This window comes from Schistocerca piceifrons, chromosome 4, assembly GCF_021461385.2.
Source record: "Schistocerca piceifrons isolate TAMUIC-IGC-003096 chromosome 4, iqSchPice1.1, whole genome shotgun sequence".
In the NCBI taxonomy this organism is placed as follows: Eukaryota; Metazoa; Arthropoda; class Insecta; order Orthoptera; family Acrididae; genus Schistocerca; species Schistocerca piceifrons.
This window is the reverse complement of record NC_060141.1, coordinates 669,543,003-669,569,892: the sequence shown is the minus strand read 5'-3', so window position 1 is coordinate 669,569,892 and position 26,890 is coordinate 669,543,003. Positions and strand designations below refer to the sequence as shown.

The 26,890-nt window shown below is 41.5% G+C and overlaps 1 protein-coding gene across 1 annotated transcript in view; it reads left to right on the top strand.

The window, feature by feature from the left end:
* Positions 1–26,890, top strand: part of LOC124795412 (B-cell receptor CD22-like) — a 125,331-nt gene that overhangs the window by 36,839 nt on the left and 61,602 nt on the right. Inside the window, exon 6 of the mRNA XM_047259433.1 lies at positions 20,739–20,898. Coding sequence (XP_047115389.1) covers positions 20,739–20,898 — 160 coding nt within the window. The remainder of the gene's footprint in view (positions 1–20,738; positions 20,899–26,890) is intronic.

The following is a 26,890-nucleotide window of genomic DNA, read 5'->3' as shown; positions in this document are numbered from 1 at the left end:
ATATAATAATTCCAATCCCAAAGAAAGCAGGTGTTGACAGATGTGAAAATTACCGAACTATCAGCTTAATAAGTCACAGCTGCAAAATACTAACACGAATTCTTTACAGACGAATGGAAAAACTAGTAGAAGCCAACCTCGGGGAAGATCAGTTTGGATTCCGTAGAAACACTGGAACACGTGAGGCAATACTGACCTTACGACTTATCTTAGAAGAAAGATTAAGGAAAGGCAAACCTACGTTTCTAGCATTTGTAGACTTAGAGAAAGCTTTTGACAATGTTGACTGGAATACTCTCTTTCAAATTCTAAAGGTGGCAGGGGTAAAATACAGGGAGCGAAAGGCTATTTACAATTTGTACAGAAACCAGATGGCAGTTATAAGAGTCGAGGGACATGAAAGGGAAGCAGTGGTTGGGAAGGGAGTAAGACAGGGTTGTAGCCTCTCCCCGATGTTGTTCAATCTGTATATTGAGCAAGCAGTAAAGGAAACAAAAGAAAAATTCGGAGTAGGTATTAAAAGTCATGGAGAAGAAATAAAAACTTTGAGGTTCGCCGATGACATTGTAATTCTGTCAGAGACAGCAAAGGACTTGGAAGAGCAGTTGAATGGAATGGACAGTGTCTTGAAAGGAGGATATACGATGAACATCAACAAAAGCAAAACAAGAATAATGGAATGTAGTCTAATTAAGTCGGGTGATGCTGAGGGAATTAGATTAGGAAATGAGGCACTTAAAGTAGTAAAGGAGTTTTGCTATTTGGGAAGCAAAATAACTGATGATGGTCGAAGTAGAGAGGATATAAAATGTAGGCTGGCAATGGCAAGGAAAGCGTTTCTGAAGAAGAGAAATTTGTTAACATCCAGTATAGATTTAAGTGTCAGGAAGTCATTTCTGAAGGTATTCGTATGGAGTGTAGCCATGTATGGAAGTGAAACATGGACGATAAATTGTTTGGACAAGAAGAGAATAGAAGCTTTCGAAATGTGGTGCTACAGAAGAATGCTGAAGATTAGATGGGTAGATCACATAACTAATGAGGAAGTATTGAATAGGATTGGGGAGAAGAGAAGTTTGTGGCACAACTTGACCAGAAGAAGGGATCGGTTGGTAGGACATGGTCTGAGGCATCAAGGGATCACCAATTTAGTATTGGAGGGCAGCGTGGAGGGTAAAAATCGTAGAGGGAGACCAAGAGATGAATACACTAAGCAGATTCAGAAGGATGTAGGTTGCAGTAGGTACTGGGAGATGAAAAAGCTTGCACAGGATAGAGTAGCATGGAGAGCTGCATCAAACCAGTCTCAGGACTGAAGACCACAACAACAACAACAAGTTTTCGTGTTGGTTTCTTGAATTTTGTTGACATAATGGCGAGGTCGTGGCTTTTGCAAAACTCTATGAGATGTTTTCCGTTTTTGTTGGTGTCCTTGTGTGGAGTATGTTTTCCTGTGATATGTCTGTATATCTTTTCTTTTCCGAGTTTGGCGTTGAAGTCTCCCATTATTATTTTGACTCTATGTGCAGGAACTTTTCTGATAGTTTCTTCCATTGTCGTCCAGAAGTCATCAATTTCGTCAGGGTTTTTCCTGTTGTAGTCATTAGTTGGTGCATGTGCGTTGATTATTGTGTAGGATTTATTGGCTGATTTCACTGTGATGGTGCTGATTCTTTCGTTTGGTGACGAAAAGTCGATTATGCTGTCCGTGATGGACCTGTGTACTGCAAATCCTGTGCCAAAAAGCCTTAGGTTTTTCAGTTGTCTCGATGGTTTTCCTTTGTATATTCTGAAATTCTCCGTGTTGAAATGGTCTTCGTCTGTGAATCGTGTTTCTTGCAGTGCACATATTTTGATTTGAAATTTTTCGAGAGTGTCTGTCAGTTGTTTCATCTTTCCTGTCTTCATCAGTGTGTTCACGTTGAGTGTGCCGATGTAGTGTTTGCGTTTGGTCTTGAGGGACTTTGAGAAGCTCCGATTCTTCTCATGATGTCCGTGAGCCCCCGGAATCCGATGCTCACGACAATCCCAGTCTATTGACTGGGGCCCGGGGTAATGAGATTTTTCTCGTTGTACCATCATGACGTTTAGTAGTTGGATATATATATATCGCGAACAAAAGTATTTCCAAAAAAAGACAAAATGTCAGCAGGGATACCGCAATCACTTTTTCTACAATGTCACTTACAATCCGTCTTGATTGGAAAATGTTTATTCAAGTGACCGGTTTCGGTTCCTCTAGAACCATCTTCAGATCTGCAATTTCGGTTACAGGAGTAACTCGTCCACACTCACCAACCTTCACACGCTGCGTTATGTGAGTAAACATTTTAGCCAAACGACTCAAAAACTTTGTTTTTAAATACGTCTAGATCACTCCTAGGCTGTGACTGTTAGTACAGCAGTGTCCCTTCACCGCCCTCTACGGTGGTCATGTGCAACATACTTACGACAGAAAGAAATCGTTTTACGGTTCAATGTTATGTGTGATAGATTGATCCCTTGTCAAGTACGTTAATTTATTAAAATTTCATCTTACATTTTTGAAGGACAACTTACAGCATTTTTTAAATTTATATATAACTCTTTATTGTATTAATGAGGTGTTTAGGAAAACATTTTATTTCCGATATTTTCCACAATAGAGGTTTATTTACCGTTCCAAAGGTTTTCTCAAGAGCAATAAATGCTAAATGCGTTTCTAAGCCAACTTCCCGAGGTTTTTCAATAATTTGTCAAATAAATCTATCATCACTATACGAACTCCCTTTCTAAAACCTGATTGTTAGCCTGAGATTATTGCATCAGTGGTGCATTGACGACCGTGTTATGAAGTAATTAAAAACTCTGTTATATGCTGATGACTAGATAATGATACAGGAAAGATAATTAATTCACAAATAGCATTATACAGATTGAGCCAAAACACAATATATAACCGTTTAATTCTATCTGCAAATAAGACAATATTTTACAGTTTAACTGTATCTGCAAATAAGAGAAAGCTAATGGCTTTGAAAGGAAAAAAAATCCAGTCAGATCAAAAGTAATAATAAATGAGAAAACGTTAGAATAAGTATCCCACTTCAGTTATCTAGGAAGTGATATTCTACATCTACATCTACATCTACATCCATACTCCGCAAGCCACCTGACGGTGTGTGGCGGAGGGTACCTTCAGTACCTCTATCGGTTCTCCCTTCTATTCCAGTCTCGTATTGTTCGTGGAAAGAAGGACTGTCGGTATGCCTCTGTGTGGGCTCTAATCTCTCTGGTTTTATCCTCATGGTCTCTTCGCGAGATATACGTAGGAGGGAGCAATATACTGCTTGACTCTTCGGTGAAGGTATGTTCTCGAAACTTCAATAAAAGCCCGTACCGAGCTACTGAGCGTCTCTCCTGCAGAGTCTTCCACTGGAGTTTATCTATCATCTCCGTAACGCTTTCGCGATTACTAAATGATCCTGTAACGAAGCGCGCTGCTCTCCGTTGGATCTTCTCTATCTCTTCTATCAACCCTATCTGGTACGGATCCCACACTGCTGAGCAGTATTCAAGCAGTGGGCGAACAAGCGTACTGTAACCTACTTCCTTTGTTTTCGGATTGCATTTCCTTAGGATTCTTCCAATGAATCTCAGTCTGGCATCTGCTTTACCGACGATCAACATTATACGATCATTCCATTTTAAATCACTCCTAATGCGTACTCCCAGATAATTTATGGTATTAACTGCTTCCAGTTGCTGACCTGCTATTTTGTAGCTAAATGATAAAGGATCTATCTTTCTGTATATTCGCAGCACATTACACTTGTCTACATTGAGATTCAATTGCCATTCCCTGCACCATGCGTCAATTCGCTGCAGATCCTCCTGCATTTCAATACAATTTTCCATTGTTACAACCTCTCGGTACACCACAGCATCATCTGCAAAAAGCCTCAGTGAACTTCCGATGTCATCCACCAGGTCATTTATGTATATTGCGAATAGCAACGGTCCTATGACACTCCCCTGCGGCACACCTGAAATCACTCTTACTTCGGAAGACTTCTCTCCATTGAGAATAACATGCTGCGTCCTGTTATCTAGGAACTCCTCAATCCAATCACACAATTGGTCTGATAGTCCATATGCTCTTACTTTGTTCATTAAACGACTGTGGGGAACTGTATCGAACGCCTTGCGGAAGTCAAGAAACACGGCATCTACCTGTGAACCCGTGTCTATGGCCCTCTGAGTCTCGTGGACGAATAGCGCGAGCTGGGTTTCACATGACCGTCTTTTTCGAAACCCATGCTGATTCCTACAGAGTAGATTTATAGTCTCCAGAAAAGTCATTATACTCGAACACAATACGTGTTCCAAAATTCTGCAACTGATCGACGTTAGAGATATAGGTCTATAGTTCTGCACATCTGTTCGACGTCCATTCTTGAAAACGGGGATGACCTGTGCCCTTTTCCAATCCTTTGGAACGCTACGCTCTTCTAGAGAACTACGGTACACCGCTGCAAGAAGGGGGGCAAGTTCCTTCGCGTACTCTGTGTAAAATTGAACTGGTATCCCATCAGGTCCAGAGGCCTTTCCTCTTTTGAGCGATTTTAATTGTTTCTCTATCCCTCTGTCGTCTATTTCGATATCTACCATTTTGTCATCTGTGCGACAATCTAGAGAAGGAACTACAGTGCAATCTTCCTCTGTGAAACAACTTTGGAAAAAGACATTTAGTATTTCGGCCTTTAGTCTGTCATCCTCTGTTTCAGTACCATTTTGGTCACAGAGTGTCTGGACATTTTGTTTTGATCCACCTACCGCTTTGACATAAGACCAAAATTTCTTAGGATTTTCTGCCAAGTCAGTACATAGAACTTTACTTTCGAATTCATTGAACGCCTCTCGCATAGCCCTCCTCACACTACATTTCGCTTCGTGTAATTTTTGTTTGTCTGCAAGGCTTTGGCTATGTTTATGTTTGCTGTGAAGTTCCCTTTGCTTCCGCAGCAGTTTTCTAACTCGGTTGTTGTACCACGGTGGCTCTTTCCCTTCTCTTAGGATCTTGCTTGGCACATACTCATCTAACGCATAATGTACGACGGTTTTGAACTTCGTCCACTGATCCTCAACACTATCTGTACTTGAGACAAAACTTTTGTGTTTTAACTATGAAAAAGACATTGAAAAAAAGTTACTAAATTTGAAGCTATCTGCGGAATAACTGGAAGAACTTTTGGAAGAAAACCAAGAAAAGAAACACGATGAAATTCTATAAAGTTGTTGCTGTACCTACTCTCCTATATGGTTCCGAATCACAGAGGTTAAAAGAAATTACGTATACAAACAACATAAGTTAAGTTTATTCTTCATGGGATATGTAATAGGCTGTAAAATAAGGAATCAAACAATAAGATCAGATTTAAAAATCTTTTTAGTTAATGAAAAGACAGAAGGGAACAGAAGGAGAGAGAAGGATCATGTTGATGGAATGACAGAAAACAGACTGCCAAAAAAGGTAGGGAATTATCGATGGTCTGGGAAGAGAGAACTAGGTAGACTTCCCAAGAGATGTATGGATGGATGATAGAGATCCGAACATGTGGTTAAAACACTTAATCCTTTGAAGGAGCTTATGACAATGATGATGATGTTAAGAGTATATTTTCATAGAGAAAGAAATATTAAAAGAAGAGATAATTGCGGATGGCAATTCACACATAATACAAACTAAGCCACCTACACTAGTGTAAATTCATCGCCAAAATAAAGTGTGCCATTGTAGACGAGAGGCGTGAAAATATGAACCATTTGGTAAGTGAGCGAGAGGAAACCAATCGTTGATATCCGATGCTCACTCTATAATTGCTTCTGTCCCATATTCCGGGCTTGCTGTCAGCTTGAAATTTGAAATGATTTTAAAGGCATGAATACGTTATTGTCATTAAAAACTAAATTTATTGTTAAATTTCTTATATCAGCACCAATTGTCATAGTGAAAACCATACACATGAGCACTGTAAATAACTATCCTCCGCTACACAATTCAAGGATCACGTTTTAGAAACACCGTAACTGTCTCCAATTGGGCCGCAGAAGTTGGAAATTTAGTTCAACAGTGCTAAGTGCTAGTGATGTTGATCCAAAGCAAGGCAGTGACAACGATAAACCAAGCAACCCCTGCACCATATCTAAAACTACAGTCGCCGAAGTTGACTATTCGTCAGAAACGAACCTAAGAAATTTCATAGAATGAGGAAAAAAGGTCACAGATAAAATATTATCGTTTCTGCAAGATGAGTCGGTGGAGTGCGTAGTGTAGTGTATGCTCGACTGTGCAGGGAATGTACATGAGGAATACACTGTTGACGATAAGCACTTAACAAATGAAAATGACATTGAAACAGATGGCGAGCCATGTAGTCCGTCATCCTTGTCGGACAGGAAGCCACAAATCCCGTCTCCAGTGAAACGTTGTGAAGGATAATGTTGTCAAAGGAGCGAGTACTAAACATAATTTCGTACATGGAAGATCATCCGCAGCGTGGTAGAAAAACATTTATGAAGAGATTTAGAGTAAGGGCGCGGTAATATGATTGTGTAGAGCATAAGAAAAACTATGGATATTCAAGGCAGGACATGGTGCGCTTGTTACAAAAACTAGTGTTTACGCGTTTCAAGATGCTTGATGCAATTTACAGGTTGTGAATGATAGTGATCTACTATGTTATGCACATGAAACTGCGTTCTACGTAGATTAGAGTGATTTCAAGGGAACCATTGGATGGTTACATAGTTGTAGACAGTGCTACAGAATGGAAGACGTAAGATAATATATCAAACAAGGTGTCAAGCTGACGATGCACAGACAACTCCTGAATTGGCCCTAAAATTTGTAGATGAGTTAAAGAAGCCTATCCCGCCTTTCGCTAAGGAATTTGTTCTCAACGCTGACCAATCGGGATTGGAAGAGGAAATACATATGAAACGAATCTTGGAAATTAGAGGTACCACGAGAGTTATATCAATGTCAAGTTATGTCAACGGATTAACCAAAAGTATACAATTATGGCAACTATTAATCTGAACGGTAAATTGGCTAGACAGTTATAATATTTACTGTGCTGCAAGAATTTGGAGGTGCTCTACCCCCTACGATTCATTTTCATAGCGCGATGTTGCAAGGCCACCTGCGAATATCTACATCACAGCAAAAAAGAGTTGGAAAATGGGCTTAAGAGAACTACAACTATAGTATGAACACTTTTTTTTGGCCAATAGCTGGTCAAAATAAATTGATTTTTGTTGATTCCTCGTCTGCTCATAAAAATCATACTGCTTTAGAGCGAACTATGGCTCTCGAAAAGTCTGTGACATTGTGATTGATACCACCTGGAACCATTGGATACATTTAGTCTCTGGATTTTTTTTTTGTGACGCGTGATACATAAATCCCACAGAAGGTTGATCTCTCTGCGTCACGGATACTTAGTTTCTGTCGCCATCCTGATGCACATGGTGAGCCATTAGCAGCTAGTATTTTTCCTGAGATAATTGTTAACATACCACTTTCGAATCAGCCTTACTAAATGTTGAATATGCAACCCTCTCACTCCCCTTGTTAATGGCCACATCATTATTTTCGCTTTCATTTATGTGCTCGCATCTATTATCTTCACTACCCATTACGTTTTTTCGCATTTCAGTTATGACTTCTTTTTCTGATAATTCCTCCATTGAAGGTCCAAAAAAATCGGATTCTGCCAAAGCAACTTGCCACGTGATTGTTTTCGTTTCATTAGATCGAGCGCTATCAGTGCGATGAATGATTAATAGTAATAATAATGAAGAAGAAAATGTTTGATCACTCTTCAAGCATTAAGGGGCGAACAATGTGGGTCATAAACTAAAGGCCTACAGAAAACTGAAATGATTTTCGCATGCTGAACACTGATTCATCACATGTAAAAATTTCATTTTAAAAATACCCACGAAAATACATAAAACATCTATAATTAATAAAAAGCTTCTGCTACCGAAAGCAAATCATAAATAAGCAAAGCACTAAGCGCAAAGTAGTCCCTGATACTTGTTTCTGCACTCTTTCCTGCATCTCACTGTGCCTTTCTGAATCTCAAAACGAGTAATCAATGGAAAATATCCTGGCAGGATCACCATGAAACATTTACGTCGCTTGTTGTGCATGTTGTATATATGTGCTAGACGGTCGAGGTTCAGCAACCATTTGCACAAGCTGCCTAGAAAATACATGAACTCAACACACAAACGACCCAACAAGCGATTCTGTGCTCAGATAAAATCCAACACAGTCGTGCAAGGAACTGTTAAACTGATAATTATTCACCGTGCTAAGTGCTGTTGCTGCTTAAGTTTCACTATCCACAAGATAAAATTTAATTCAATTTTTGTAATTAAAAAGAACTTTCCAGATAACTTTCCAGATTAAAAGAAAAGAATACGTTTCTCATAATGGCACCTGTATTACACTGGGAACACCATCACAGTGACACTGCAATTCATTGAACAAGAATCTCTGATGATATTTATTTTCAGTTTGAAAGGGTCGCCTCACCAGAGTGTTATGGGAGGAAATGATGGAGTGAGAAAAAGTTGTGTTAAAAATACTAATTTGTTTGCGCTTCAGTCAGGAACCGCGCGACCGCTACGGTCGCAGGTTCAAATCCTGCCTCGGGCATGGATGTGTGTGATGTCCTTAGGTTAGTTAGGTTTAAGTAGTTCTAAGTTCTAGGGGACTGCTGACCTCAGATGTTAAGTCCCATAGTGCTCAGAGCCATTTGAACCATGCGTTTGCTCTCAGTCGGTATTGTTCATTGATTGATTGATTTACTTTCCTCAAGTAACCTAAAAAGCAATATGGATAAAATGAATCACCAATGAAATAATATCCGGCATTATAAACGTTGTATCCGTTCAGAAGGCACACAAATGCTCTCTGCCAGACTGTAAATTGAGATGCTGATCATTTTCCGAATCTCGGAAACACACAAAAGGGACATGAACTGGATGGCATCGACTTATGATCCCTAAAGCTAAGAACCAATTCGAAGTTGCTAAAGAAACTCGCCAATTGTGAGTGAGCTATGTATTACAATTGCTAAACGTGATACTTAATCCAAAACAGCTGAACGACTGCCAAGGTGAAGCAGAACACCGAGCGGCGACTCTCCAGTGCTAAGATATGAACCGCCACCGTGTGCCCACACCAAAATCGACCAGCAGCTCCCTTCTCTGACACACTCCTTAAAATTACCGTAGGAGGGGAGGAAATAGCAAGGTTTCCCACAGTGCCAACTGAATGTCTGCCTCCCTCTTCCGCTACACAGGGAAAGGTCGCAGAATTGTCTCCTCCGGCTCTTGTATTCTATGTTACCAAACTAGAGGTTGGCAGTGTACTGCCTTATGATTGGAGGAACTATATCTGGTAGTGCAAATGCAGTTTGCTTCCCACACAGCTTACAGAAACAAAGGGGTGACTCTGTTCTGTGTTTCCGTTTTTAGGTTCAAATGGTTCAAATGGCTCTGAGCACTATGGGACTCAACTGCTGAGGTGATTAGTCCCCTAGAACTTAGAACTAGTTAAACCTATCTAACCTAAGGACATCACACACATCCATGCCCGAGGCAGGATTCGAACCAGCGACCGTAGCGGTCTCGCGGTTCCAGACTGCAGCGCCTAGAACCGCACGGCCACTTCAGTCGGCCCGTTTTTAGGACAAGCCATAGGTTTTTGTTGAAATCTCTTGGGAGCTAACATGGCTCGTGCTGCTTGGAAAGGCTGGGAAAGGCTGGGAAAGGCTGCTTAGAAAAGTGATCTGTATTAAGAGATACCCAAAGCGGCTCACTTGTGCGACCAGTGTGTGTGGGTGTTGCAAGTGGGAAATCTCCCAGAATTCTGCCGTTGTTGATCCATCCCGTAAAACCTGTAGGTGGCACATCTCATCACTGTCTGACAATTGGGAGAACACAACCTAAAATGGCAGAATTCACAGGCCTTGCTTTTCGATTCAGACAGATTACGAGTATACAACATAAAACGGGTATGTGTATATGGTCGCTTAGGGACGTTTGACAAACCAGTCTCGTCATGTCTTCATCAAAATTGGTTCAAGGAAAGAAAAGATATCCCAATTTCAAGTTTCGTCTGAAATCGTTGTCTCTGTCTCTTTGAACGCAATAATCTCCAAAATTAGTAGAAGTATTTCCGTGGGGTTTTCACCGGAAAAACTGAACTTGGCTTGGGGCAGCGTATATTCTTTATTATGTCAAAAAAGGAACACTCAAGGAGAAATATGCTAATGTAGAGTTTTATCTAAAGTCGTTGCAGACCTTAGTCGTATAGATATTTAATTACAGTGGCACAGTACACTAAATAATCAATAGACTGCGCTATTACTTTCATAGTATACCAAAGATCTAATAGATGTCACCATTAGTTTTTTAAATTCAGCAACAGATGTATTTTCGGGAGTTTACCTCAGTAACACAATTAAGCATCACTATCTTATGTTTACAAATACAAACGAACAGCGGATTAACTTTACTAGGATGTATGGACTTAATGACTTTGTTTTTTGTATTAAACCATTAACGACGTTGCTTTGATCCTCTCGATAGGTTTTGTTTTTATTCTTTGCTGGGAAAAACGAATTTTTACATATAAAAGTGTCAAGGAAACACTCTAGTTTTTCTGAATACACCATTCGAACCTGCGACCGTAGCGGTCGTGCGGTTCCAGACTGAAGCGCCCAGAGCCGCTCGGCCACTGCTGCCGGCCCGCAGATGACATCAAGCTGCTCAGACGTGAAGGTGGTGCTGAATTCAGCTTATATCTGTGCTCTATCCCACAACGGATACCACTTCCAGATTACATTAAATATGCGAGAAGAGATTGAAAATATTAAATTCGCATTTGAATTATAAAATAGAACTGTTTTATTTCCTTTGGACATTATAAACTCAGTTTATACAACATCGAACGCTCTCTGCTTCATATCGTGTTACACATATTGTTCCTTCAGAGCCAAAAGTAACCTGATGCTAGGGCATCCATGGATGAAGGCAACCGGAGGTCGCACCGCCTCCCAACCCATCTTCTCCACAGAAAAAAGTATACTGTAATCTGGAGTTTTTATTTCAAGGAAATTATTAAAATGCCAGTGTTATGTATGATTTTAACGGGGTCGTAACGGGAACTTTTTTATGGCTTCATGGAAGTCGCCATTCATCTAAAACATTAAAAATATTCCATACCCGACGTCTAACCCGCCCAGCCTCCCCGCCCCCCTTCCAGATATTGTACTGGTGCCCTTGATCTCACGTTTTACTCACAGTGTTCTGTTGCACTTGTGCTGCCAGAGGGACGACTGGGCGGACAGCTGATGGGTGCTAGGCAACGACAGACGGTAGAGTGAATTTCCTTGAGTGATACGAACAGACCGTTCTGGGCAGAGCCAAGTAAAAGGACCTCAACACCTTGATGTGTAGGATGGTTACCAGACGAAATGACGGACAGCACGAGGTAGGTCATGTAACATTTTTCATGGCCTGCCCTCTCAAATACAACACGCTACTCCTACTGGATGGATGGAACTATTACAGTACCATCATTTTTTGGGACTACAAATAACAAATTGATGAAACTTCCTGGCAGATTAAAACTGTGTGCCGGGCCGAGGCTTGAACTCGGGACCTTTGCCTTTCGCGGGCAAGTGCTCTACCAACTGAGCTACCCAAGGAGAGCTTCTGTAAAGTTTGGAAGGTAGGACACGAGGTACTGGCAGAAGTAAGGCTGTGAGGACGGGGCGTGAGTCGTGCTTGGGTAGCTCAGTTGGTAAAAGCACTTGCCCGCGAAAGGCAAAGGTCCCGAGTTCAAGTCTCGGCCCGGCACACAGTTTTAATCTGCCAGGAAGTTTCATATCAGCGCACACTCCGCTGCAGAGTGAAAATCTCATTCTGGGAACAAATTGATGTATTTACTACCTGTTCCTTCAATCAACCCCAATACCTACATTCGGCCTATCTCTTCCTGCAAATCCCTACGATGAACTAAAATTACATCTGTAAGGATCGGGGCGATATGTTACTTTTATGTTTCAGATAATCACAACAGGAGCTACACCGACAACCGTCTGTTTACCTCCTTTCAGAGCTGCTTCGGGAAAATCCAAAATACACAGTGAAGACGTTAACATTTTTCAATAAAAATACTAATAAATGTTTCTAGGTATGCTTCGTTCATAACAGGAAATCTCATTTGCCTACTACATTCCAATACGGAGATAAAAAGTCCTGAGTTTGTGCAATGTTTTCGTTCGTCACCCTGTCGTTCCCCCTTATGACTGTCTTCATCCTTATTTTTTAGTCATTAGGCACATATCATGTTGATGTTACATGTTTTACAGATCGTGTCCTGCCACTGCAATTTTCACCTTTGTTACAGCGGGATTTATTTATTTATTTTTTTTAATCCAACTGAGAGGTCACGGACTTTCCCATTTCAGGTCTAGCTCTCATCTGCAGCTCATCGTAAGCTTCTATAAATGTTTCTTTAACCTCTCACTTACTTTATATATTACACTCTTGTGCTGGCGTGCTATATGCTTATATACTTCTTGTATCTGCTTATTACACTCTTACACCCTTCTGAACTTCTGTTTCATTTAATATTACTAAACTTAATTTACTTACCATAGCCATATGCCTATTTTAACGTATCACTGCCACTCTTGGAGCCTCAGTCCACGACACAACAGCACCATTGCCTGATCTCTTCATATTTTCTAATCTAGAGCTTAAGCTCAACACTTACGCTGTAAAATATTTCTGTCTTATACACTAATACAGAGAAACGTAACCTTAAGACCCAGTTTATTTACCATGCGTTTCCTTTCATTTGCCATCATTTGCCTCTTTACGCTTCACCTCCTGACCTCACTAATTTCTGGAAGAACGTCCGATAGACCAAAGTACCACGAAGAGATTGACGTATAGAAAAGAAGAACATATTCAGACGTCCGAGGTGCACACAACTGCAATCTGTTTCTTAAAAAAAAGAAGGACTCCCTAAACGTTGCTATTACTGTTCCACACATGTACTCTTCCATAAATTGCCTCGAGATGACTGGGTGTTAGTGTTGTCCTCGTCATTTCATCATCATCCAGGAAAGTGGCGAAACTGGACTGAGCAAAGGTTGGGAAATTGTACGGGTGCTGATAACCGCGCAGACGAGCGCACCACAAACCAAACATCATCATCATCATCATCATCATTTTCCATAAACCTAGTATATTCGTTAGTTCAAACCCTGTCTTTGATCCGAGATAGATGAGTCGATAGGAAATGATATTTGGAGTACTCTCTACCAAAAATGGGTCATGATACACTACTAAAAACTTTCCGAATTCGTTAGTCACTTTTCCCAATGTCTCTTTCGTTTTCACTAGTACCGTATCCCCACGTATAAACATTTCGGTCTGGTTCTTGCACCATCTCTTTTCTTCGTTTCAGCTGCCCGTCGCAACTTCCCATCTCTGGCCAACCTCTCTATTTCACCATTCACGAGAACTTGACTCGCCGTAAAGACTACTCTTCTTTCATTGACGTTCATTGGTATACTTCGAAAAACTATTTCGCTTGGTGCAAAGCCCGTTGGTTAATACCAAAAAATTGTTAGATATTTCCACCAAACTTACAATGAAGTTGGCGCAAACAATGTTTTCTCTGTAACAGTATGTCCTACACAGGCGGTTCATCTCTTTCGTCAGTGTTTCACTGGTATTGCCCTGTGGAAATTATGGCCAGATCTTAATATGTCTCATTCCACGGCGTTCCCACATTTCCTCAAACTTGTGGGGTATAAACTCATTGTCTGATAGTAATGTGCCTGGCTTCCTCACTTGCACAAAATAGTCCTCCTCTAACTTCTTTATCAAGACTTGTGCGTTTACTCCAGTAATTGGGTACAACTTTACGTGCATTGAAAATAACTTTAACATTAGAAAGATTTCCCTTGGATACTGGGACTGGTCCAAACAAATCTATCACATTTCTCTATCTGCATCTACCTGAACACTGTCATAATTCATAAATAGGAACATGGGAAGCCAACATCTTTTGGCATTGGTGAAAAGCTTGGAACCGTTTCTGCACCTGCCTCAACATGTCCTCAAATATCAGCACCTCTTGTAACTTCGTAGTGCACATCTTTGCTCCATACTGCCCATAACTTTCATGCACTAATTCTTTTAATTCATCTAAATGTTGCTGTGGAAAATACGAGGTTTGGAACTGAAATAGAGGCAACTATTTATTCACAACCGATACAAAAGAGTTACACGTTTGCACCTGTTACTGTCCTTCAAAGTAGTTACCGGCGTTGTGTAGAACCCGTTACCAGCGATGTGGAAGGCGTAGTATACATTTTTCGGAGCCTGTTCTGTTGATGGTGCGAATGGAGCCGTCTGCTGCCTGTCGAATCTCTGGAACAGTTCTGAAGCGAATGCCACGAAGTGGTTCCTTCATCTTCGGAATCAATGTCGTTGTTCAGTTGACCATAATAGGGAAAGGTTGAATTTGTTCTGTTACTGTTGAAAGGATAGTTGTGTGATTGATTATTTAGGCTTTGTTTAAAGTCCTTTCGCCCCTACATTTGTTTCATTGTAAGCGGTTTATTGCTTTGTTAGTTGAAGTTTATATGCTTAGTAAAATGATCGTTAAATCGTGCCCTAAGTTCATACGAACCTTAGCCCAAACCATACTCAAGCTTACTCCTACGGAACAATAACAACAGGAACCGAACTCACAATCGACAACGTTTCACAAAATTTCGACTAGAACTCGTGTCTCTGAATTAATTGGAGGCAGACTTATGCTGCATTTCTCGGCAGTGAACAATCCTTAAGAATTGATTTTTTGCGCAAGGGCAGCATCATGTTTCGACCAGCTTCCACCACAAATGTTACGCCTTGCCGTTAGGTAGAGGTGAAGACCCCAGTGTCGTTCCTGATTTCAATAAGTTTTTTTGTCTATCGCTGAATTAAGAATACGCTTCGCCTTAGCAACTATGTGTACTTCATTGACCTTGGTAACAGGTATAGCTTAGTGTTGTTCAATGCCAGATAGCAGCTTAGCTATGGAACTCCTGGTTTCCTCATATGTAGTCTAAGTATTAGCAGGATACGTTTCTATCGTGAGCTTGTGTACATCTTCTTTTGGTATACTGAAAATGAGTTTTTGCTTTTGATACAACAGTATAAGTTCGCTGAAACAGTTTTTGATTTCGTGAGTCTCAGCACTGCATCCCTTATGAGTAGGTTTTCTTGGATGAGTGCTGCTCTTTACTTGTTAATTGTCGTCCTGTGTTTGCTGGCTTAGGTTTTCAAATAAAGATCTTAATGGATCATCAGAAGTGCATAAAACACATTGCGCACTGAAGAGATGGACGCAAAATTAAAATGTTCAACTTTTCCAGAATTAGGTAGTATTTTCTACTCTATGTACTCAATTCAATGTGGAAATGAGTTTGCAGTAGTGAAGTTCCACAATTATTTAATGTAGTTCCTATTGAATTTCGAATTGCCGCTGTAGAATGAAACTGCTGGTTGTGATCGGTATGTATCTCTGCGAAGATGTTTTTACACACCTCGTAGTCCTCTCCTTGATTCAGCCCAGTACAATAATACCCGCCTATACATTACAAGGTGAGTGGCACTATACTGATGCCTTCTCTTTCAGAGCTAAAACACGTGACCCTATTTACTATTTATTATTGTGACATTTCGACCTCAGGATCAAAAACGAAAGGCACTTTCTTTTCTCTGAATGTAACGTCACCTTCAGAAATGGTGCCCTCTGATTTTATTCAACATATAAATGTAGAAACTCAACACATATTTATAAATTTCACTTCATATGTAATCAATTTCTTCATTTCACTCTACACAGAACTCTATCTTGTCAGTGTAACAGACACGTACTGAAATGTACTGCTTGACGTTACAACTCTCTCGCCAATGGTGTAGCAGTGCCGCCGCACAGTGAACGACTGTTGGACAGAGGATAAGCATGCCACTCACTAGATATGCAAATAACCGGAAAGATAAGTTAAAGAACATAGTATCGTAACTAGCGTAACTCGGCAGGTGCGGATACTGAAACCTAACAACAGTCACTGGCTGTTTTGTTTTTAACGGGCTCTAAAAGGCTGCCTGTGAGTAGATGATCTTATAAGTGTGCATTGGCCCTCTGATGGCCTGTATGTGGTACAGAAACGGAAAATTTGGGAAGTAGTGGTAAGTTCGTAAGGGACCAGACTGATGAGGTCATCGGTCCCTAGGCTTACACACTACTTAATCTAACATAGATTAGCTTACGCTAAGGACAACATACACACCCATGACCGAGAGTGGGCTCCAATATCCGACTGCGATAGTCGTGCGAACCGTGGCAAGGCGCCTAAGACCACGCGACTACCCTGCGCGGCGTACAGTGATGGAACCACAGTCGTCACCAAGTGTACTTATATTGTAGATTACACGAGAAGTGCCAATAATATGTTCTGGTATTATAAGAGAACTACACACATCAAAACTGTTTTGCATCACATCGGTTCCGAGAGTTTCGGAACCTGTACCGAAAACTGGTATAGAGATCAAATATCATTTCTGCCCTTTTTATCTCTCCTGAAAACCACAAATTGCATGTTGTACCATCATACAGCGAGATCTTCAGATTGCTTGTACACACCGGTACCTCTAATACCCAGTAGGCACGTTCTCTTGCATTGATACATGCCTGTATTATTCGTGGCATACTATCCACATGTTCATTGAGTCACTGTTGGTCCAGTTTGTCCCACTCCTCAAGCGCGATTTGTCGTTGATTCCTCCGAGTCGTTGGTGGGTCACGTCGTCCGTAAACAGCCCTTTTCAATCTATCCCAGGCATGTCCGATAGAGGTCATGTCTGGAGAACATGCTGGCCACTCTAGTCGAGCGATGGCGTTATCCCGAAAGAAGTCATTCATTCACAAGATGTGCACGACGGGGGCGCGAATTGTTGTCCACGAAGACGAATGCCTCGCCAATTGGCTGCCGATATGGTTGCACTATCGGTCAGAGGATGGCATTCACATGTTGTACAGCCGTTACGGTGCCTTACGTGACCACCAGCGGCGTACATCGGTCCCACACAATCCCACTCTAAAACATCAGGGAAGCTCCACGTTGCTGCACTCGCCGGACAGTGTGTCTGCGGCGTTCAGCCTGATCGGGTGGCCTCCAAACATGTCTCCGACGATTATCTAGTTTAAGGCATATGCGACACCCATCGATGAAGAGAACGTGGTGGCCATCCTGAGCGGTCCTTTCGGGCTGTTTTTGGACCATCTGTACCGCGCTACATGTTGTTGTGGTTGCAAAGATGGACCTCACCATGGACTTCCGGAGTGAAGTTGCGCATAATGAAGCCTATTGCGCACAGTTGGAGACCTAACATGACGTACTGTGGCTGTGCGAATGCATTATTCAACAAGGTGGCGTAGCTGTCGTGGTTCCTCGGAGCCATAATCCGTATTTAGCGGTCATCCACTATAGTAGTAGCCCTTGGGCGGCCTGAGAGAGCTATGCCAGACAGTTCCTGTTTCTCTGTATCTCCTCCATGTCCGAATAACATCGCTTTGGTTCACTCCGAGACGCCTGGACACTTCCCTTGTTGAGAGCCCTTCCTCGCACAAAGTTAACAATGTGAACGTAAGCGAACCGCGGTATTCACCGTCTAGACATGGTTGACCTACAGACAACAGGGGCCGTGTACATCCTTCCTGGTGGAATGACTGGAAATGGCCGGCTGTCACACCCCCTCCGTCTAATATGCGTTGCTCATCCATAGTTGTTTATATCTTTGGGCTGGTTTAGTGACATCTCTGAACAGCAAAGGGACTGTGACTGTGAAACAAAATCCACAGTCAACGTCTGTCTTCAGGAGTTCTGGGAACCGCGGTGATGCAAAACTTTTTTTGATGTGTGTATAACGCAAAAAATTTAGACATAGAAATAACGTTGTGGCACTCAGTTTGAGGGTCCACACAAAGTATGTGCCAATATCGAATAGTACCAACAACAGTCGTGTCCGGCACCACGTTGGCGGTACAGGGAAAAAGATGGCCGGTTCTAGGAAGAGAGTACTGTTTGGATTGTTTTGCTTTTAAAAGCTAGAGTATATTTGGCTGTGACTGGTAGAGCTAAATATATGAATATTGTTGTGTGAGTATGTGTGTGTGTGTGTGTGTGTGTGTGTGTGTGTGTGTGTGTGTGAGAGAGAGAGAGAGAGAGAGAGAGAGAGGGAGAGAGAAAGAGAGACAGATTGAGAGTGAGAGAGAGAGTCCTCTTTGATTGACCTGGTTCCAAGAATAAGTTGTGTCTTAAGAAGAAGTTGCAAAATGTGATGCCGAGAGCAATGTGTGTGTGTGTGTGTGTGTGTGTGTGTGTGTGTTTGTTTGTGCGTACATGTGTGTTTGTGTGTGCCCATGAAACTGAGTGGCTCCTCGCAAATGCTGACAAGAGCTTACTGCTGCTGCTCTCCCTGACACCTCCCGCACCTGTATGCAGGCGACCGAAGAGTGTACAGGGAATACCTTTGTACAGGGCGGACAGAAACCGTATGAAAAGCTAGTAAAGGTCTTTCAGCGTAGGTTGTCGTGAGAATTTAAAAAAAAAATTTACTACGTAGCGCCGTTTCCCAGTTAATTAGTACTGAAATTATCCAATCAGGCCGCTGCACGCGCAAATTGAAGCGACCCGCCAGAAACAGTGTCAGCTGTTCTCATAGCGTACATGATGGCGCACGTGACCGCTCAACACTGGGCTTTGGTTCGATCCTTACTAGAGTCCGGTGTTCAGTTTCTATATCGCTCTCTTGTTCGGTTTTAGGAAATAAAACGAAGAACACGTTTGGCGTCACCGTTGGTCGCGCCCTGATTGGCCAACTCAAAAACGCGGCAACGTATCGACTTTTTTGCGAAAAGTTATATCTCAACACAGCCTACCGTGCGATGCCCTTACAAGCAATTCAGGCAATTTCTGACGACCCTGTACGTACAGTGTACCAGAAGGAAAGTAGATACGAAACTCTGCTACCCTTTTCCTTCATCATTAAGTTGGAAATGTAGTTGACTGGGTTCCGCAAACCATCTCCTATAGCTTGTTACAGTAATAGCGTTTTGCAGGAAAACGATTGCAGCACTATGTAAGCACTATGTAGCCCTCACTGACGGACGAGTAAAACTGCTTTCTGGGATTTGAGTCCATACTGCAGAAGGTGAAACACCCAATTGCACCCTAGGTTAGCTGAAGAAAGTATACATTTATGCTAAAGTGGCCGTCAGCACCGTTAGACAAGATTCGTTGCAGTAGCAAAGCTGAAGCGGAAACACCGTTGGCTGATGAAACACTCAGCGGTCAGGCAGTGACTGCGTTTACCTCAGACAACATCCAACGTGTCCATCATATCATCCATCAGACCCATCAGTTCGGCCCACTCAAAGAAAGTCATCGTTTTGGACAACTGCAGTCTTTGAAGTGTTCTTTGCGTCAGTGTGTGATGGAGCATGACTGTGGGTGTATGAATGACCTTCTGTCAAGGTGGAGAAAACCTACGAACAAAGATAAAGACTATATTGAAAAGTGACAAATAAATCATGAATGTTGTAATTGTTATCTCACATATTGTGCTCATACCAAAGTTCACTTGCTTTAGCTCTAATATAAAAATAAAGACACGTCTTAGGACACAAACTATTTCTCTCTAAAGTAGTAAAAAGAATCCATAGATGCACGGAGTTTAAACTTTGCCATTAATAGCAGTTGTAGGCTAAAACTTTATTTCAGTTTCACGGAGACGCAAATAAACTTCAAATGGTACTGAATGAAAGGACTACTGTGGAACGTTAGTGAATTCGTGGCTGTTCTATATGCCTATTAGATTCTGTCGTGCTGTGTAGACTTCCGTGGTTAATTTGTCTGTGCAGACCACGTGCTCGATAGTATCTGTGAGCGTTTAATCTTGGTCGATGCAGCGCAAATATACACACTGCCTGATTTCCATTATGTGAATCATCAGATGTTGATTGTGTTTTATTTGGGTACATTCAATACAGAAATATTTAAAATGTGATCCACGAGCCTAATCTTTTTTTCTTTACCATGAAAATAGAGACCTAAATAGAATGAAGACATCCAGGTAGCTGCAGGGAGCAGCTGGTTTAACGCCACACAAAATACCGAGGAATGAGTGCGCTCCTAGTTGGCGAGTAAGTCATTTGTCCAGGCACTGTCTCGCTCACGGTGACCAGTCATGAACTATAAACTCCGTGGTAACGGTATACGGAAATCTATACAAAGGTTGCAATATAGTCTGACCCCTCGTCGTTCGTTAATATTAATACTCCCTGCTGTAATGTTCACGTAACATAGTGATACTTTTCCAAAATCTAAGCTCTCTTGAGTGTGTTGAATGCTGCTAACCTGTAGGAGTTAAAACTGAAGGCATGGAGGTGGAGAGAACGGCGCTATTCAGTAACACAACTGACACTTTCAATCGATAACGGCAGCTGAGAAGGACTCTAAAATGTACTGTTTTGTCCGAACGCCCAGAAGTACATTAAGCTGAATCTAACGTAACGGTGTGCTGCTCGTTTCCTTTTGCAGGGTCGCCTGCTGGAGGAAATTCATTCCAGGGGACCGCTCATCCAGTCGTTCACTCTGCGTCTGAACGCCATCAACCGCACAATGGCAGGCAATTACTCCTGCGTCTCATCCAATGCAGTTGGAGACACTGAGAGTCCTCCACTGCCGCTGACCATTATGCGTAAGTTGCCTCACAACTGAACATTGAAGTTTTTGTTTAAAGTATTGGCACAAAATTCAGATCGATAACTGCAAGTAGGTACTTATATTTTGTTTTGTTTTTTAAGTCATCAGTCTTTTGACAGGTCGGACACGAATTTCTCTCCTGTTCCAACCTCTTCATCTCAGAGTACCACTTGCAGCCTGCATCCTCAATTATTTACTAGATATATTCCAATTACTGTCTTCCTCTACAGCTCCCTCTAGTACATTCTACTTGTCAGGAGTACGTTGTCAACAAGACACCGTACCGTTTATCTCTATATTGGCTAGACATTTGTTATCAGTACTTACGATACTGATAACAATTGTCCAGCCCTTATTGAGATAAATGGTGCTGTCTCTGGATAACGACGTACTCCTGGGAAAGTTAATTTTGGTTGGGTTCATGTGTAACTCTAATTATGTGGGATAAAGGGTGCAGTTGTCGCACTTGGGTAGTTGCTGCAACAGAACACGATGCCTTAAGGCAAATCATTCGATGCAACTATAAAAATGGAAGATCGTAACCGGTAGGTCATCAACCAGAAATGAAGAACGCAAATCAAATTCCAGAAATGAATTTCATTGTTCTTGATCTGTATCATCACCAACCTACGGAAAGCTTAAGTAACATATGCGACGACTTTTCCAGAATTTAGCAGCAACAGTGCAGTTTGACAATAATATTACACGTTCAATTCCTGCTACAGTCACCACGTGGTAATGTTGTTTCTAAATTCGATAGTAGCTTCCATTACGTTGTGATGGGTAAGGCCGCTTGCATTCTGTGTCCAGGATCGTATCACCAGAAACCAGCGCCACAAACTTCGTAAATATGTCGTTTTCTCTTTATAATTCGTATATTTGAATGATTATATTTCTAGCAACGCTTATTTTGAAGCAGATTCATTGTATTGCTCATAAAAAAATAAATAATAAATAAATCAAGATTTTGTGTAAGTTTAAGTCTTATGACCAAAGAGATTCCTCTTAATCAAACGTAATTGTAAAACTCAGCACATTCCTGTGCCAGAGGTAGAACTACTTGTGATATTTTCTGACTTAGAATTAATACATTTCAAACATTTGCTTGTCAAGCAATGTCTTCGAGCAGAGATATTATTGGTTCACCTATTGTTTGCTATATTTTTTTGAATAAATGTATTTCAAACCTTTTTTTGTTTCTAGAAGCTGCAGATTAGCATGATTTTCAATATTGACTAATTTAGCGAATGCTTAGTATATAAACCAACACTTTAAGTCCAAAATGTTCTTAATTGATTTATAACTCTGTACAATCAAATTAACGTGCAAGAGCTTAACAACATTAGTGTTTAGATTCAATATTGCCTCAATCCACACATGATCAGCATTTGACAGAAACTCATACAGAAGTGCTTGAGAGCTGCTATTTGAGTTATAAAATTAAAATTCATTTCAATATAATAATATGCATTGATTTTCTTGACAAAGTGACTAAAAAAGTCTCCCGGCCATCGACTGATTCGTTGATATCCACGGACCGCATATTCATGAACTGGAACACTGGTCATGTCAGAAAGAGAAAACAGACATTTCTGTTATACGTTGATAAACATTTAATGATATACGTTCAAGTAACTAATTTTTAAGTTGCTCAGGCCGTAAAAGAACAGCGGTTTCTCAATTGCTGTTCGGAAATACAAGAAAGGTTACTGTCCTCAACAGCTTTGGCTGGGCGACCAAGCCAGGCATATGCTGAGATGAAAGAAACAATGTATTTTGGGACCTTCAGAAAAAGCTTATTCGTTTCTGCTGTTGTCCACATAAGTTTGCAGATCTGCTTTCACCTCTCGCTTTCTCCCGCACTAACACTGGCGGCTATTATCGCAGATCACAACCGCATTACACCTTATGTGACTTTAAATCGTTCTACAGGAATGGTAGAACCGACAGGTGCCCTTTCCAGAAACCATGGGACACTTAACTTTGCATGGGGGACCGGGAATGTGTACGCGAATCCATTGTGACACTATTGTACTACAACGTAATGCTTCGCTAGCATTATGGGACTCTATAGGGGTGTCATTCATGTGACTTGGTCACAGTCTCTCACCTCTTGAAACGAATTTTTCAACGCCTTAAGAGATTTTTTACGATTATAAGAGCGCTGCCCATTTGAGGGAACCATAATCTATTCACATGAACACCATGTGTCTCCGCGTTAATCGTTTCATTTACATACTCGCAGTTTTGATCCCAAAATTAAACTAAACTCCGCCCGAACAGACCACGACGGCACAATGGTACCGACCAGCCGACATGTCATCTTCAACCCAAAGGCGTCACTGGAGACGGATATGGAGGTGCGTGTGGTCAGCACACTGCTCTCCCGGCCGTTTTTCAGTTCACGAGACCGGAGTTTTGATTGTAGTGTGTACGTATTATTTTTATTGATTTCCTTTTACTTTTTGCTCAAAGAAAGGGGAGGTTTGAAAAATGGTTCTGCTTTGGGAAAACGCAACTTTCTAATTATCGACTGATACATCTTTCGGTGAACTTCCACCATCGTGAAAGAGTTCATTTTCTTCAGTCGAATGACAGGTAAATATAGTTACATTACATATATATATATATATATATATATATATATATATATATATATATATATACAGGGTGTTACAAAAAGGTACGGCCAAACTTTCAGGAAACATTCCTCACGCACAAAGAAAGAAAACATGTTATGGGGACATGTGTCCGGAAACGCTCACTTTCCATGTTAGACCTCATTTTATTACTTCTATTCAAATCACATTACTCATGCAATGGAAAAACACACCAACAGAACGTACCAGCGTGACCTCAAACACTTTGTCACAGGAAATGTTCAAAATGTCCTCCGTTAGCGAGGATACATGCATCCACCCTTCGTCGCATGGAACCCCCGATGCGCTGATGCAGCCCTTGAGAATGGCGTATCGTATCACAGCCGTCCACAATACGAGCACGAAGATTCTCTACATTTGGTACCGGGGTTGCGTAGACAAGAGCTTCCAAATGCCCCCATAAATGAAAGTCAAGAGGATTGAGGTCAGGAGAGGGTGGAGCCATGGAATTGGTCCGCCTCTACCAATCCATCGGTTACCGAATCTGTTGTTGAGAAGCGTACGAACACTTCAACTGAAATGTGCAGGAGCTCCATCGTGCATGAACCACATGTTGTGTCGTACTTGTAAAGGCACATGTTCTAGCAGCACAGGTAGAGTATCCCGTATGAAATCATAATAACGTGCTCCATTGAGCGTAGGTGGAAGAACATGGGGCCCAATCAAGACATCACCAACAATGGCTGCCCAAACTTTCGCAAAAAATCTGTGTTGATGACGTGATTGCACAATTGCGTGCGGATTCTCGTCAGCCCACACATGTTGATTGTGAAAATTTACAATTTGATCACGTTGGAATGAAGCCTCATCCGTAAAGAGAACATTTGCACTGAAATGAGGATTGACACATTGTTGGATGAGCCATTCGTAGAAGTGTACCCGTGGAGGCCAATGAGCTGCTGACAGCGCCTGCACACGCTGTACATGGTACGGAAACAACTGGTTCTCCCGTAGCACTCTCCATACAGTGACCTGGTCAACGTTACCTTGTACAGCAGCAACTTCTCTGACGCTGACATTAGGGTTATCGTCAACTGCACGAAGAATTGCCTCGTCCATTGCAAGTGTCCTCGTCGTTCTAGGTCTTTCCCAGTCGCGAATCATAGGCTGGAATGTTCCGTGCTCCCTAAGGCGCCGATCAGTTGCTTCGAACGTCTTTCTGTCGGGACACATTCGTTCTGGAAATCTATCTCGATACAAACGTACCGCGCCACGGCTATTGCCCCGTGCTAATCCATACATCAAATGGGCATCTGCCAACTCCGCATTTGTAAACATTGGACTGACTGCAAAACCACGTTCATGATGAACACTAACCTGTTGTTGCTACGTACTGATGTGCTTGATGCTAGTACTGTAGAGCAATGAGTCGCATGTCAACACAAGCACCGAAATCAACATTACCTTCCTTCAATTGGGCCAACTGGCGGTGAATGGAGGAAGTACAGTACATACTGACGAAACTAAAATGAGCTCTAACATGGAAATTAAGCGTTTCCGGACACATGCCCACTTAACATCTTTTATTTATTTGTATGTGAGGAATGTTTCCTGAAAGTTTGGCCGTACCTTACAAAATAATTAGAGAATGTTCTTTATTTTAATAACATACCTTACTATCACATACAGATGTTCAATAATGTGTCTGTTGTCTTCTGCTGGCTCATATTTTGACAGTGTGTCATCTGGAAGTAATGACGATATTTCTGTAGCTGGGGGAAAGAGAATGTTAGGACTAAAATGAAAACACTTGTAATTATTAATGTTATATTATTTTAAGGGGACATTGTCCTATGCCGCCAATATGAAATTATCAAATTTTGTGACCCATTATCTTGGGATTTTTTAAGACACCAACTTATAATTTTTGAATACACCTTTATAGATACATTGAACTAAAATTATTACTAAAATTGTATTGTGGGGCATGTTATCTTTTTATTCCAAACACTCATTTTTTGACAGAATTTTGTAAATAAATGAACAAAACAACTCTGAATATTTTAATTATTCTAGTTCCATATGTATTGAATCTCACACTTGGTACGCTGTGAAAATTTCATGTCTCTACCATCAGTACTTTTTTTAGAAAACGGGTCATTTATTGCATTAAATGTAGTTCATAGATAATGAGGTTTAAACTTTTTAATTACAAATTCTCATACAGACTTACATTTCTGCGTCTTTTATGCACTAGAATTGCCCTGGCCCATAGTCTGTGTCTTCTTCAGTGTCACAACAGCCCAGTGCTTGTCTCCTCCTTTTCTTTCATGCTTCTTTTGTCCTTTGCTGAGCAGCTAACTCTGCTTCATGTACACGAAGCTCATCCACTTCCCGCAGTCCTTCAGCGGTGTTCTGTGTAAATATTACACCTAACTTTTCCAGAACCTTCAGTCTTTCATTGTTCCCACCACAAAAAGTTATTACATCGTCAGACACTGCTAACTTCAGAGTCATAAGGCCAACAAACACATTTTTAGGCACACGACATCACACAACATTATTGAAGGACTGATTCACATTCTGGGTCTTCCCATGTAAACACTTCTTTAGTATCGAGAATGAGATTTTCACTCTGCCGCGGAATGTGCGCTGATATGGAACTAATTCCCAGATCAAAACTGTGTGCTGGACCGAGACTCGAATTCGGGACCTTCGTCTTTCGCGGAAAAAGTGCTCTATCATCTGAGCTACCCAAGCACGACTCACGCTCCGTCCTCACAGCTGCACTTATGCCAGTACCTCGTCTCCTACCTTCCAAACTTTACTGAAGCTCTCCTGCGAACCTTGCAGAACTAGTACTCCTGAAAGAAAGGATATTGCGCATACGTGGCTTAGCCACGGCCTGGGGGGTGTTTCCAGAATGAGATTTTAACTCTGCAGCGGAGTGTGCGCTGACATGAAACTTTCTTTCACGAGTGCTAATTCTGCAAGGTTCGCAGGAGAGTTCCTGTAAAGTTTGGAAGGTAGGAGACGAGGTATTGGCAGAAGTACAGCTGTGAGGACGGGGCGTGAGTCGTGCTTGGGTAGCTCAGATGGTGGAGCAGTTGCCCGTGAAAGGCAAAGGTCCCGAGTTCGCGTCTCGGTCCGGCACACAGTTTTAATCTGCCAGGAAGTTTCACTTCCTTGGTAGCTCAGGATATGCCTAATCTCTGTAAATAGGTTTGATTGCCTCCTTTACTGCCAAAAGATGAGAAAGTTTATGTGCAAATTCATTCAGAGTGCTAGAAAATTCAGCTCGTCTGTATTTACACCAAATGTTTGGTGTAGGTGGACACAAAGCATGACATGGCTTTTCATCGGTTGACATTCGATGAAAGAAAGTGC